General features: G+C 41.3%; 1 protein-coding gene across 8 annotated transcripts in view; it reads left to right on the top strand.

Annotated features, from left to right (window-relative positions):
• The first annotated feature begins 3082 nt into the window (after positions 1 to 3082).
• Positions 3083 to 15089, top strand: part of FGGY (FGGY carbohydrate kinase domain containing) — a 124519-nt gene continuing 112512 nt past the window's right edge. For 2 of the 8 annotated variants that reach the window (XR_011001811.1, XM_068198879.1), the window contains exons 1-4: positions 3086 to 4054; positions 7931 to 8143; positions 9997 to 10108; positions 11805 to 11956. Coding sequence is in view for 7 of the 8 variants with exons in the window: in XM_068198879.1 (XP_068054980.1) it covers positions 4028 to 4054; positions 7931 to 8143; positions 9997 to 10108; positions 11805 to 11956 (504 nt within the window). In the remaining variant the exon portion in view is untranslated. Of the gene's footprint in view, positions 4055 to 7930; positions 8144 to 9996; positions 10109 to 11804; positions 11957 to 15089 lie in introns of those variants that run through there. The other 6 variants (XM_068198882.1, XM_068198881.1, XM_068198884.1 and 3 more) reach the window with 5 other exon arrangements.

The following is a 15089-nucleotide window of genomic DNA, read 5'->3' on the forward strand; positions in this document are numbered from 1 at the left end:
GAGTAATTATAGGCAGTTGGTTCAGATGTTGCTTAAATGTGTAAGCCTTGATGGGAAATGCAGTGGATTTCAGCCAGAATGCTAATTTTGATGTTTTATCATTTCATAAAACTGTGAACTCAGAACAAATTATTTTTATACTGATGTGCTGATACGTAATCACAGGGTTAGTGCCAGATTCAACTGTGATGTAGCACTGGAATCTAAAGATGGGTTTAAAGTTAGAATATCAGCATTACCCTAGGTTGGCTAATTTGTATACACAGTGGCATGATGGCTGTATTTACCCATGTACCCTGCACAGAAGCTCCTGGTGCCAAGGCTGGTTTGCTGCAGGAATGCAGTTTAAAACTCTTGTGTGAATTGTAATTTTGTCTTTTGAATTGTATTCTCCTCCAGGTTACATTTTATAACTTAAACAGATATTTTGAAAATTCACATTATTGTGCTGTGTTTACAGTATACTGCTTTTTTTGTGGGGTTGGTTGTTCAGGGTTTTTTTATTTGTTTCTCTATTTTCATCATAGCATAGAATAAAAAGAAATTTAAAAGTCACAGTACATGAATCAATTTTACAGGCGAAGAGCAGAGATTATTCTCTCTGTCCATCATGGGTCGGTTAAAGTGATAGAGACACAGGGATGTGAAAGATCTTCCTTAGCACTAGATTGATAAGCTGGTGGATCCAAACACTTGGGTCCATCAGTCATTTTGGAGCCTGTTACCTCTTTTCAACTAGTCATGAAGCTGCTACAGCCAGAATTTATGTAATAATTAGATGGCATTTTTCCCCCCTCAGTCAATGTAAACAAGATAGTGTCTTCTTTCAGGGCTCCAGGCATTCTGCAGAATCATTTGGGACAAGTCTGCCTGCCAGGTCATTAACACAGCCTTTGGGGATGTGTGCAGCTGCAGTGTCAGAGCAGGGAATGGATCTCAGGAGCGTGGTGTGCATGGCTTGTATCCACTGCTGTTACCAGGCTGGGGAAAAGAAAGGGTGCTGCTATACACCCCCTTATTCCTTAGGTTTTCCTGCCTGGGAATTGTGTCCTGGCATTTACTGATCGACATTTCCTCTGCTGGACAGGTTGGGGGTTATGGCAAGTGTTCAAAATCCTGCTGTTGTTTGAGTGCACCTGTGATGTTCATGAGTGTCAGGGGTTTAGTCCTGAGCTCCTGATAGTGGCTGGGAGGTTGCCACTGATGGATGCAGGATCAGAGCCTGCTCTTGAAGTGAGTCCCAGCAGGGCCCAGGGAGCTCTGGAGGGAATCGGAGCTGTTGGTTTTCCCCAGAAGGCTGTGTCTTCTCACCTCATGTTGTGTGTTCTCACAGCCCTTTTCTCAGCCTTCCTTTTTCCTGAGAGCTCCTCTCCACAGCTGTTTCCTGCTGTTCCCGGGGTTAGGTGAGCTCTGGAGCAGGGGGAGCTGCACTTGTTTCCTTTGTGTGCCAGAGTTACAGGCCAGGGGGTGCCAGGGCAGCCGGGTGTGCTCGGCGTGGGCCTCGTGCTGCTGCTGCCATGCAGAGCCCGTCGGGGCATGCAGCAACCTCAGCGGGGCCAGGGAAAACCGGGGGGAGCAGTAGCCCCAAGTCTTCCCCGGGCATGTAGTTGGAAGGAGCTCCTGGATCCCTCTGTTGTGAGCTCAGGGTTTTGGGACCTGCCTGAAGCTAGAAGTCCCTGGCCAGTTCCGTGCTCCTGAGCAGCACCTCTCAGCTGACACCAGCACGTTGTTTTCCTACTGCAGCATCTCTGAGCAGCATCTCCACTTGCTCACAGTGGCCTTGGCATTATTTCTTGCTGTTTATTAGTACTGACTACTGCAGTGTGGTATGGTACTTGTGTTACTGCCACATCCATGAGCACTCAGAGCAGGAAAATGCTTTTTGTCTTACCTGACCATGCAGAGATTGTGAGTTCAGCTCAGTACCCATGATCTGTGGATAGTGGCAGTGAGACCTTTGGGGGTGATTCAGAATGTGATGGAATTATGACTGCATGAAGAAAGTAAGTACACAGCAATTGCTTAATGTCTCCTCTAGCTCAGGAACTCAGACACATCAAACAAAACTAGCAGGTGGCACGCTTAGAACAAACCAAAGGGCTTTTTCCTGCATTGTTTACACAGAACTTTATAACTCCTTACCACAGAAGTTTGCAGTCAGAAAAGTTTCCCTAGAATCAGAAAGAGCACAAACAAATTTAAGAGAGGAAAAAGCCTTCAAGGTCTGCTAATCCTAAAGATAAAATTTCTGGCTCAGGAAGTGCCTTTACTATAGATAGCAGGAGGAGAGGTGTCCTGGGGAAGTACTGCTGGATGAAAAGGGCAGGCATATGCTTTTCTTACGGCTTCTGCTGTTTGTGGAGGATCCTGGGCTAATTGGACCTTTCATCTGACCCAGCACAGCCATGCTCTGCTCTTTAATCAGGGGCCAGAATGCCAGTGCTTCTATTTGATCATCAGTACGACAGACTGTGTCTGCCTGTGTGAGTTGAAGACAGGAACTGGAAGGAGAGCAAATAATTCCTCTGTTTAGTACAAACTCTTCTCGAGCAGAATATAGAGAAAGCCAACTCTGCTGTACATGTAAGAGCTTGGTATTTACCAATGTCAACTGGTCATGCTGACATCCTTCCCTGTTCCTGAGTGAGATAACTATGTAGGCAGTAGAAGCTGAAAAGAAATAATTTTTTGGATCTAATTTCTTAGAATAATTTAGTCATTTTAATTTCTCCACTTCCTGGTTACACCAGGATAAACCTGAATATGCCTTGCTTTAAATCAGAGCAGGTGGAAGTAGTTTGGCCTGAAAGTATTTAAAATCCAAAAGATAGAGGGCAGCGATGAAGTAATGACTTTGTCTTGGACACTGAAAGCAAGGGGAAGAAAAAAGATCTGGAGAGACATTACAGCAAATTAATACATAGTGAATTATTTATAGAGAGAAAAGGAGATACTAGAAAATAGTAGAATATTATCAGTCCTGCCTATGCTGGGATTTATTGGCATTGCATTACAATGTTAGGGGGACAGTTAGGGAGGTTTTGATGGAACAATCTAAATACTGGAATCAGAGTTTTATCCTAAACTGAAATATTCCATTATTTGAAGCTGTTTTTCCTTGTAACATGCAAGAAAACTTCACAGAATGTACCAGAGAACTGCTGAAAGAATCTAGAGGTGTTTGGTTTTCAATGAAGAAGCATATTTTCCCCAGCTCCGTTTTTATTTATTCCAATTTTGTTACTGTTAGCACAGTCCTTACATTCCTAAGACAGAGATCCTGGATGTACATATTTCTGTTTGGGGAAGGGAAAAGGTGAGGTGTGCTTTTGTTCCCTATGTTTGTTTTGTTTGCTTTGGGGTAGCTGACAAATAAATGCTTGTTGATAGTTAATAGCACACTCCCTTGGGCATTTAAGGATATTTTCTATATTAGTACTGCCCTTCTCCACAGTGTTAGAATTCCCCATCTGCTCCTGCTCTCCCACACAGCCATGTGCCTTCTTTCTCTTTCCACATTCAAACAGGAATTACAGAAGCTGGAAGAGGAAAGTGAGTTCACTGTCTTCGAGGAGATACTGCCACTCTACCACCATCACTTGTATTGGTTACTTACCTCTAGCAAGCCAACAAAGTGCTGAATTTTGAGTATAATGTTTAAAGGGCTTGTTTTGGTTTATATCCTTTCTACAGTTGAAAAGCAGCTTCTCTTTAGCATATTTAGATCTTTTCACACGAAGCTTACGAAGCCTAACTTGAGCCTGTTAATCTTTTTCTTGGTAACCCATAGAAAAGCACAGCTGCACTGCTAAAAACACAGTGTTTATCCACAATCACCGGGTCTGGGCAGCCCGCAGCGTTCCAAAGATCAAAGTTTAAAACAGACATGCCAGTCCTTCCTAATTGTTTGTGTTTAAGCACACAGCACCACGAAGTCTAAATTACTGCTGCTGAAAGCTTGTGCTGAGCTTGTGCCTATGTTGATGTGAGTGCAGCCCCTCCTGCACCCTGGCTTTAACAGAAAGGTATGTCCTGGCAGCTCGATCACTGTGAGGTAAAGTGGGACAGATAAGTCTAACAGTGCTCACGAAAAATTCCTCTGGTTACTTACTCATTCCTTTTAAATTAAAGTAAATAATGTTAAGGATTTTATTTCTTTTTTTTTTTTTTTAATATTTTCGCAACTGAGTTTCACCCGTTCTTTTTCTTTTTTCATTGCTTATGTGGGAAAACTAACACATTTGTACAAGGATAAACTGGGAAGTCTGTGGTTTCCAGCATGCACATTTTGAATAATATTTATACAGACTATTATTTAATGGGTCATATAAATATTTATAATATGCTGTAGCCTTTTGATCATAAATGCTTGTTTGAAAAGCCATTCTGTCCCTGCTGTGATTTGCAGAGAAAGAGGCCATTGCTGGTTTAGTGCTTGGAGGGAATTTTGGCTTCTTGTCCTGACTTAGCAGTTACAGTCATGGATTAGCATGGTCAAGCTGGACATGTCTTTTAAGTTATCTTTTTTCCTCTGCCCCTCTCCTTCTGTTTGCAAATTCAAATAATAAGTTGAAAATATGAGGCTTGAATTCTGCAGTGGACAGACAAGGCTGCATTGAAGGAGGCCTTTTTTCTTGGCTGCAAGGAGCCAGGCTTCCTGAGTTTAGATGCTTCAGGGGTTTAGAAGGTCCTAACTCCACTGCCTTCCACCCCTTGGAAGTCCATGGACATGAATCATCCATGCATAAAATATTTTGGTGTCATGTTAGCAATACTGTGCTTGATGAACTGACCTGTCTGACTGGACTTGTAGGACATTTTATTTCAGTCTTTTTTCTGGTTCAGTTTTCCTCATGATTGTATTGCCTGCAGAAGCAAAGAATCCAGCAGATAAAAAAAAATCCAAACAAATTGTTTATTTGCACAACAGTTTTCTTTTCACATGGCAATGAATGTTGGTGTCCAAATTCAAAAGCAAGAAGCTTGTGCAGGGACCTTCTGCTACCCCTGAACTCCATTAAAGATTTCCTTCAGCTCTGATTTGGAGCTTTCTTTTGTACCAAAGGATTCTTCTGGAAACAAAACAGAGTGACAACATTCCTCTTTAAAATTCTTATCACTGTACTTTGGCTAAATATTTTCCACCAACTTCTCTTCTGAGTTCTTAGGTTCTCAAGAAATACCCTTGGGCAGAGTCCATAATTGCTGACATTTATGACCTAGAGATGACAGTGCTTTTTGTGGATGGGGTTGATAAGTAGGTGGCATACCAAGTGTTTGGTATTCCAAAAAAACCCTTGGCATCAAATTATGTTTTTGCAAGCAGATCAGATCCTGTTGCAGAGACACTTTACTTTGAAAAGCCTCTGTAACTTAGTGCTTGCTGTTCTTGAAAAAGGATTGATGCTTACTTTTAGCCTTTTTTTCATGAGATATTGAGTGCTGCTTTGTGAATCTAGGTGAGCTTTATTCAGAAAGAGACCAGTTCAAGTAAGTTTGGGGTTCTTGGTTTTGCACTGTCACTTAACTCTTTCCTGTTCCCAGTGATTGACAGCAATGAACCGGTGGATGTGCAAAGGCTGATATGGACTGCTCGAGCACATAAACAAACTCTGCTTCCTGCCCAGTCACTCACACAGGCACATCCTGGTTGCTTAGTAAGGAAAAAAAAGGAAAGTAAACATTACATGGGCAGATTGGGTTCCAGGTTTCAAATGTTTGTGGGAAGAATCCAATGCAAAGCCATAATTTCAAGTGCTGAGTAGGAGGTACTGTAAGCTTAATTCTCTAACATCTGCTAAGCTTGTTCTCTAAGTAGCAAAAACACATTAATGAGCTAAAATCAAGGCTGCCATACAAAGAAGAGAAATTTGGAGTAATATTGTGTGTGTGAGCAGGAGGCAGGATATAAAATACTCCTTTTGCTATTTGTATTTAGTGAAGATCAAGTAAGAAGGATTTGCCTGTGTTTAAAAAAAAAGAATCTGGTTTGCAGCTTGTGGTTTATTCTTAACCTTTTATGAGTCAGCAGCTAAAGGCAGAGCTGAAATAGGGGAAAAACAGGGAAATTTATGAGATAGTATCAGGAACAGTATTATGCAATGTCTTTGTAGTAAAATTTCTCACAAGGAACTTGCAGCACCTGCAGCCAGCCTTTGGAGCTTTGGGGAGATGGAGTGCAAAATTAAGAAGTAAATACCATGTTGAAAAGAATATCTTGAAACTGCTTTTCCAGCTGAGGGCTGAGAGGGAGAAGCTGAGTGCTGTCACCCCCCAGGTGACAGATGCAGTATTAATCACCCGTAGCGGCAGAGTTGTCTTCTCTGGCAGAGGGATTGGCTTTTGTTCCTCTGACCAGGTCACAGAGCCAGGGCCAAGAAAATAAAGCAGGCCTTCTTGCCAATATTCCTAGGTGTTAGACTCATGGCACACCATTATTTTTAGCTGATTGCTCATCGCTTGGACACATGACCTTACTTAAGGAGATTAGTGTGTGTTGCACCTAATCTGCTGGGCAGAACCAGCATGCTGGGAGGCAGCAGCCAGGATTTCCAGCAGGACCACAATATGCTCTATAGCTTGGAGTTTTTTCTACTTTCTGACATTACTACAAGCTGGTGATCTGTGCAGCTACTCTGGTGACCCTGCAGGCTGTGAGCAGAATGTGGTGTGGTGACTGCTTTGCTCTCTACCAGGGACAAAACAAAACCATGGGCCCTGGACCCAGCAGTGGGGTCTGGGCATGAAGTGCCAGATTGAAGCAGGGAAGAATGATTGTGTGATCACAGATCTCCACAAACTGACCACATTTCCATGAGCTGTTTAAGGGGTGGGAGGAAGGGAACCCTCAGTTGCTGTCTTTAGCCGAGGTGTTGCTTTATGCCATTTTCAGTGCAAATGAAACTTTGTCCTAATTAATTATTATCCAAAATTGGAATTTTCTGAGATAGGGGACTTCTTATTTTCTTCTCTATTTCACCTGCTGCCTCTAACCCTCAATGACTGTAGATCTGTGATATCTATCAGCAGCAGTGGTTACAAAACAGCCATGGATATGAAAGACACCTACATTGTGCCAGTAGATCTTGACCTGTACTCAGTGTTATTATTAAAAAAAAGAAAAAAAATATTAATTTGAATTATGAATAAGCATATTCTGTTAATCAAGACTTTCCAGATCTTTCCCCCTTTGCCTATATTCCTCCATCTAACCATCCCATCTGCCATATGCAGATATTATCAGGTCACTTCTTTAGGAGAAGTGAGCTGTTTTTAAGTAGAAACATTTTGATGCTCTGTAAATATCATGTGTTTTAAATGACAATTTATCCATTCATTTTCTGAATATCAGAAGCTGTGTGTCAGCTGAGTTTCATGTGTTTCAGAGATGTAAATGGTTCATACAAGCACTAAACATGGTACTTGTCTGATGTTTCAAATACTTCTATCAGCTCTTACTTAGCACTCTCACAGCTTGATGAAAATTTAAATTTTAACTATTAATTAAGAAAAAACCATGAGAAATTAAGAGCAGTGAATTTGTCACTGTGTTAAATGTCAAATAGTTAAACTTAATATAGTGAAATAAGCAACTCATTGTGAATAATTAAATCAATTAACTTAACCTCACTTTGTTCTTGTAGGATGTCGGAGTAGGCAGAGTTTTCACACCATGCTCTCATGGCTCAACACATTTTCAGAAAATTATTTTCTGAGTCTTAAAAGTGGTATGGATTGATGGTGGAGAGCTCTTGGAAATTTATTCTTTTTTTCCTCTGGGTAACATGTAACCAATTGTCATGTAGTTACTTTATAATTACCAGCATCACACCACAGGTGGGATGTTTGGCTTGATGGGAGGCAGCAGCTCTTGGTACTTTTTCCATCAGTCATTTAATCTGCTTTTAACCCCTTTTTTTTCCTTCAACAGGTTTTATTAAAAATGCCCAATGAGAAGCAGACTGCAGTGACATACTACGTTGGAGTTGACGTGGGCTCAGCCAGCGTTCGTGCAGCGCTGGTGGACGGCTTTGGGACGGTGGTGGCACATGCAGAGCAACCCATCCAGGTTTGGGAGCCCCAGCCAGACCACTATGAGCAGTCCTCTGCAGACATCTGGGCTGCCTGCTGCTCTGTCACAAAGGTGGGCAAACACAAAATGAAGGATTTGTGTTGCAGGTGGCTGTGCAAGTTTTGAATGTTCACAGTCCTGCAGTCCACGTGCCTGTCACTTCCACTCGGTTCTGTTCATGCTGTGTAACTTGTGACCACCCTTGTGCATTGAAAGCACCTTGAGGCTGATGCAATCTCACAAATGTCTGTTTTACTGGTGAGGAGTTGAAGGCCAGAGTGAAAAAAATCATGCTACAACTGCAAATAGAATGAAAGAACTTTCTTTGTGCTAATATTGCAGTGGGAGGATTTATCCACTCCCTCCAGGTTTCACATCTGTGAGCTTTGTTTAGCTGGTGCATGCTCTACCCACGAGACAGTTCTTGGAGGAGTCAAGGTTGCTCAGAAGCTGGCAGTGCATATATCTAGAGATGTGCATTGGGCTGCCCTGGAGTCATAAAGGAGAATTTATTGTAGAGAAATTGTAATCTGATTTGTGGATGGCCCCTAAAATAACACTTGTTATCCTCTTTATAAGAGGATCCAGTATTATAAGACCAAAATAAATCATAAATGTCAGTGGATAGTATCAGGCATAAAACCAGATTGAAACAGACTTTACTGCAGGGGAAAATTTGTACCCTCTGATCCAGGGCTCTGCCTATACATGCTGAGGATAAAGGTAAATTAGAGACCTTGCTAGCAGTGCACACAGAGGCCATTTCATCCTCCTCACTACAGCCCCTGCCTGCTGCATGTTCTGAGGTTGGCTTTTTAAATATTCATGATACACTTGGTAATTTGCAGATGGACTGTTCACCCATTGTCTTGTTATTGATCAGCCTTTTCAAACATTAATGAGCTTGGCTCTGCAGAAATGCCCTGAGATGGAGAAGAGGAGTGAGTGGATAGGAGGAAAAGAAGGGAGTGACAGGAATGATAGGGAAGAACAGCTTGACATTAAAGCAGAGTAAGTCTTCCTCTGCTTATTTGATTTTTCTCTGTCTGAGTGGCTTTGTTCTTGCTCTTGACCTCTTTAAATACAATCTCTTATATTTAAGCAATAAAATGGTCTCAGAAACTGCAGTTTTACAGAGCCAGTAAGAGACTGGCACTGTGCAAGTCTACTGAAAGTCTTTCCTTATAGTACTAATTAAAATAATGATATTTTTATTGTTGCTGAGAAGTGGCAATTTATTACCATGCTACGTTTTAGGTGTCTTGCAACCTCATTTGGCACTTAATCCTTGTGGGTGTTGTGTTTTTTTTTCCAGGGCTGCTGGAAGCCATGAAGTTCAGGCATTCTGGGGCAATGATTTGGATTTTTTTTTTGAAAACCTTCCAAAAAGTGTGCTATTCACACTCTTGGTAGCTGAGTAAAGGTGTGCATTGCAGAGGTGTTATCATGGCTACAGGTTTTGACCAACTCTAGTTTTGGGACCCTTCAGTATTGCAAGACAAACACAATATTTCCAAAGCAATTCTGGAAGATTATTGCTTTCACAGGCAGAAAATCAGTGAAGTAACTGATGGAAACACTTGGTCCTAATCCTGGTCCAAGTTTCATATCCAGCTCAGTTCCAAGCTTTAGAAAAGAGAAAAAATTAACATTGCAGGTTTTCTGCTACCGTTATTTACTGATATTTTTGTGCTTCCTGCTTTTATCCAGGACTGTGGATAAAGACCTCTGAATTCGGATTTGAAACACAAAGAATTTCTGGTAATTTGATGTGTGTTTACGATTGGATATTTTAAAGAACACTGAATTTAGGAAATGTCATCATTTGAGCTAACTCGTAACTCATTTTGTGTACTCTCTAGCTCACATGGCACTTGCACATGCATGGATGTATTTGTATTCCTGTGTATTTTGTGTATTTTCAGGAAGTTGTCCGTGGAGTGGATGCCAGCCAGATCCGAGGGCTTGGGTTTGATGCTACCTGTTCCCTTGTTGTGGTGGATAAACAGTTCCAACCTTTGGCAATCAACTCTGAAGGTAGGGATCCACAAAAAACGTGGTTACTGTGTGAGTTTTACCACTGATGGGAGGGAACTTCCCATGTCCTCCAAATGCCACGTGGTGGGGCTGACTCTTGGAGATGGGGGTGACACAAACTCTTTTTTATAAGAGGATTTTCCCCCTGCTTTTACTGTTTTAATTTTACTACAAAATTAAAAATCTGAGATGAGAATGACTTACTGTTTAGTTAAATATTTGGCATCCTAAGATCACATTGATTCATCTTGGCTCTTAGAAACGCCCATCCACGCTGGCTAAAGGAATGTTAAAAATGTTAGTGTTAGTGTAGTCTAACTGCTTGCTCTGTCATGGAGCTGCAGGCAAGAAGTTCAGTTTGTGTATTTTATTACACTGGTGTTCCGTCTTTGTCTAGGACAGTGCTAAACTTCAGAAACAGTCTGTGACCTTTTTCTAAAAATCTGGGGTTTTTTATTAGTTTTTGGGTAGATGATTCAGAAGACTCCCAAAAAGTTTGTGCTGCACTTCTTTTACCCAGTGAATCCCACTTAAGATTAGGTGTGTGCTCTATCAGTAGTTACAGAGACATAATCATAATTTTGTGTATGTTCCCTTTCTATTCTCAGATGTTTGTCATCTCTTTCTGTCCTTCTCAAAACCCAGCTTTGCCCCCAAAATGTCCTTTTCTAAATTTAGATCAGATTATTTATTTTTCAGTTTGAGAGTCTCTTACAATCTGTTCAACGCCTAATGATGTCTGAGGCTATTTTGGGTCTAATGAGTCAAATTCAGTTCTCATTTTCTGTGCTCTGATATCTCCGAGAACTTGGAGTTTACACAGTGGTGGTGCTAAACAACAAGAGGAGAATTCAGTCGATACTGTAATGCTGTGAAGAGCCTTGCAGTGGTGGCGTTTCAGGCAGTTTCACAGTTCTGAGCTGTATTTCAATCCATTTTAGAAATATTGATGTGCCTCACACTTCTGCCTTGTTTTGGTCTATGTTTTCAAGATGATACTTGAGTGGCTGTGCCATGGAGTGTGCAGTGTACTTAGCCAGAGAGGAATCTGCAGTGTCACCTGGATTACTGTTCCCTCTCTCTGGCAGGTCCTCTGGAGGTTAATTTGGATAAAACGTTCTTTGCTTCTTGTTCTCATTTGTGTGTGCTGCAGACTTGCCAAATGCTTTTTCCTTTTATATCCAAAATAAAAGCATTTCAGCAAATTATCCCCCTCTGAACAGTATTTCAGAAAGGAATTAGGGTGGTTATTCTCATAACCATAGAAGAGGAAAGAGAATCCCTGTAGCTGATGGAGTCAATTTCAATTCACAACATAATGGTTCAGATTTGGTCACATTATTAGTATTTGGTCACCAAAATACTACTTTATTTTTTTAAACTAAATATGTGAACTTTGTTAGGAAGTTTGGGTTCTTCAAATGAAATACAAGAGAAAATGGCGTTTCACAGTTGTTGAATGCTCCCGAGCCTGATTGGTTTCAGTGAGCATTCTCAGTGCTCAACATGTGCTAAAGTTGGGTCAGAAGGCTAAAATTTTATATTCAGATACCCTCTGTGAATTATTAACACAAACAGAATTTGAGTTTTCAGTGTAGAAGTGAAAGTGTGAAACAGTTTAGAGCCCAGTAACTTACAGTGCTGAGCTGGGGTTAAAGCAGAGCTAAAAGAACTCTTTTTCCTGATTCCCCCCAAGGACAGAACCATAGGGATGTGATCATGTGGATGGACCATCGTGCAGCGAGCCAAGTCAAGCGCATCAATGCCACCCAGCACAGGGTTCTGAACTACGTGGGGGGAGCCATGTCTGTGGAAATGCAGCCTCCTAAATTGCTCTGGATAAAGGAAGTGAGTACATTTAACACTCTGGTGCATTTTTACTAGCGATTAGTGCCATTGTTATTTCCTGAGAATGAGATTTCTGAACCAAAAGCCTTCAGTCTTAGTGTTGAACGACGAGGTGTGTGCAGAGTAAGGTCAGGCTAAAGTTGTGATTTAAACCTTTTAAGGATCTTTCTTCCTCTCAATTTTGTAGAAATATGTTTGATTTTATTGAAGTGGAGTGTTGCCTGAGAGAAACATTCCATATGCCTTCCTTATCTAAGATTAGATATACATACACGTAGAAGTACAGATAATAAATGAAGTATCTTATGATTTAGTTATGGAGATGTGTTTCCTACTCCAGCTGGAGCCTGGAGTGCCAGAGGAGTTCCTTTGAGGCATCCAGCAGTTCAGGGTATGATGGCCTTGGCTGCTGGTAGAGGAACTCTCCACTTCCAGCTTCAGTTCAGTTCTGTCCCATTAGCAGGAATAAACCATGTGTAGAGGGAAGGTGCCCTGTGTGTAATGTGGAGCTCTACCTCTGTCTGGTGTGTTTAAATTTGGTGTGTTACAGTGAAGTATGGCCTCTTAATAACAACTGTCAGATAAAAGGAGAGACACTTGCCACTTGAAATTTTTATAACCTCCTCCAGCCTGGCTTTTTACATTTGGCCTCAGTGATGCTCACTGTCATTTTAACAAAGCCCAAATGTAAATTACTTGCTGCCAGTTTTAAGCAGCCAAATTCTCCTGTCCTTACAGACATGTTAGATTGTAACAAGGTGCAGATTGGGGAAAGTCAAAGGAATTAACTGGTAGAAGCAGGTACTGACAGATTAATGATAATAGGGTGTAATGAATGTTGATAATGAATATCCATCTACTAGTTCTTCCCTTCTTAAGGTATGAGTATCATACATCAGTCATTTTATAAATAATGAAATATAAGCTGTAAAAACATTAAATCACTCCTTTGCATTTAGAGCATTTTTATATTGCAGGGACTGGGATATCAGTACCTGATTGCTTAGGAAGTCCAAAATTATGGGGTATCCAGATGTGGTCATATGGAGGTGTGAGCCTGCTGTGACCTCAAAGCCCTGTGCATGATTGCTGAGGTGTAAAGGGGAGAGCATTGCAGGGCTTGTTCCCTTCATGAGCCAGTGGGTGGGACACAGGATTCTCCTGACCCCAGGCACCAGCCAGCAGCAGGGATTTCCTGGCAGAAGGGTGGTACAGAACAGGGCTTGTTCACATGTCCCTTTTCAGCTCCTGACATACCAGCTAAGGAGATTATTGTCCTTAAGAGAGGGTTTTTCACCTCTGTGTCTGCCTGCTGAGCTGCCCACTCACAATTCCTGAGTGCTCTGGGCATGACTCACCATTAAACTGCTTAAGCTTGTCCTGCTTAGCTCAGGCACCTCAGCACCCACAGCAGCACCTCAGCTGCTCAGGAGCAGGAACAGTTATCCTGCAGTGGGCTGTAATCTGCTGAGATTTGGCTAAACCTTTCAGCTCTGGAGGGGTGGGGGATTGAGTGCTTTTACTGCTTCTGTACTCCTTGCAAAGTACAAGGGGGAAAGGAATTAGATGCAGAGGGAGGGTTTATTTTCAGTGCCAGGCACAGTAATGCATCCATGGCTTACCTGACATCAGGGATGTCAGCAAAGGGTCACGTTGGCCTCTGTCAGCTCAAACTCAGCCTCATGTAATGCAAGTGTCCTCACTTTTTGCCAAGGAAGGCAAATCTTACAATAACTTCGAATGTCAGGTTGTTCAGGTGAAACATATAACAGCAGTTTGTACATCTTATTTTTCTCAGTGGGCTGTCTTAAACTGGGCTACAAATGTAAATTATTTAAGTCTCTTCAGATTCTTTGTTATCGATATTTTGTATATTATAAACTGTGATACAGGTATCACAGGTATGGTAAGGAAAAATTCTTAGAGAATGGTATTTAATGTGTTCTTCCTGTTTTTTGAGTTGCATTATCTTTGTTGTCTGTATTTAGTGTATTTCCCAATGGCTGAGTGAGATTTTGGTCTAGCTCACACGCCACAGGGAAAATATGCTTTATATTCTGACTACAGGATTATTTCTTAAGCTAGTGATAATGCACAAGCTGATAAAAAGGAAGCTTAGTTTTCAAATCCTATGGGAGAATTGCAAGATTAGCAGGTAGAAAGACACATTTTCATTTTATTCTATCTTTTCCAACTATCTGAGGGCTTTGCAAAGCTGAAACTGAAATTCCCATTATGCTTCTACTTAATTATGCTAACTGGTGCTCAGAAAATGAGTGCACTGTACCTGGTTTTACCTGGTTACTGCCTGGGAAAGTTTTATAGTGTTCCCCACACTGTGCCTGGCTGTGATCATGGCTTTGGTCTCTCCAGCTTTCCTGACTATTGAGTGCAGTGAGATGGGTTTTTTTTTTCCCCCTTCCTTATTCCTTTCTCAGTATTCCTCCCTAATGTTGTCATATACCTGACAGCATCCCAGGAAGTTAAGACAAAAACAGTGGATTGGGCACATTATCCTATGTCTGACCATAATCAAAACTGGCTAATCCAAGGTGTATCCAGAAGCTACTTTGAGCCTTTGTTCCTTTGGTTGGCATCATGTTTCTGGAAAGTTCTTGATCAGAAAGCTTGACATGGCTGCAACACATTCAACACAGGGATGTTTGTAAAGAAAACAAAGCAGAGCAAAACCCTCAGCCAGACACTTTGCACAGTCATGCTCCAGGTCAGCATGTACACCCTAATATATGAGGAATCACTGTTAACTTTTGCTTTGAATTCTCTAGACCTTATTTTGAACTCCCCAGGAATTTAATGTTTCTGCTATTAAATGTTTTTGCTGTTTTCCCTCTGTACATCTTTGCCTGGGATTGGAGCTGTGCACATTCCACAGCTGCTTGCATTCATACGGGTTTTGCAGAGAGAGTGCACTGGGTAAAAGTACTGCTTTATGTCTGAAGTGAAATAATAAAATAGAAGTGAAGTAATAAAGATAAAATAAATAAAAGATAAATTTAGGAGATTACTAGGTGCACTTTTGGAAGGAAGTTATTTAAAGTACTGATACTAAATGATGGTTGGTCTGTTGTTACAGTGAGAATTTAATTGTGTGTGCATTGTTACCAAATCCTCC

The sequence above is a fragment of the Anomalospiza imberbis genome, chromosome 9 (assembly GCF_031753505.1).
Source record: "Anomalospiza imberbis isolate Cuckoo-Finch-1a 21T00152 chromosome 9, ASM3175350v1, whole genome shotgun sequence".
NCBI classification, from domain to species: Eukaryota; Metazoa; Chordata; class Aves; order Passeriformes; family Viduidae; genus Anomalospiza; species Anomalospiza imberbis.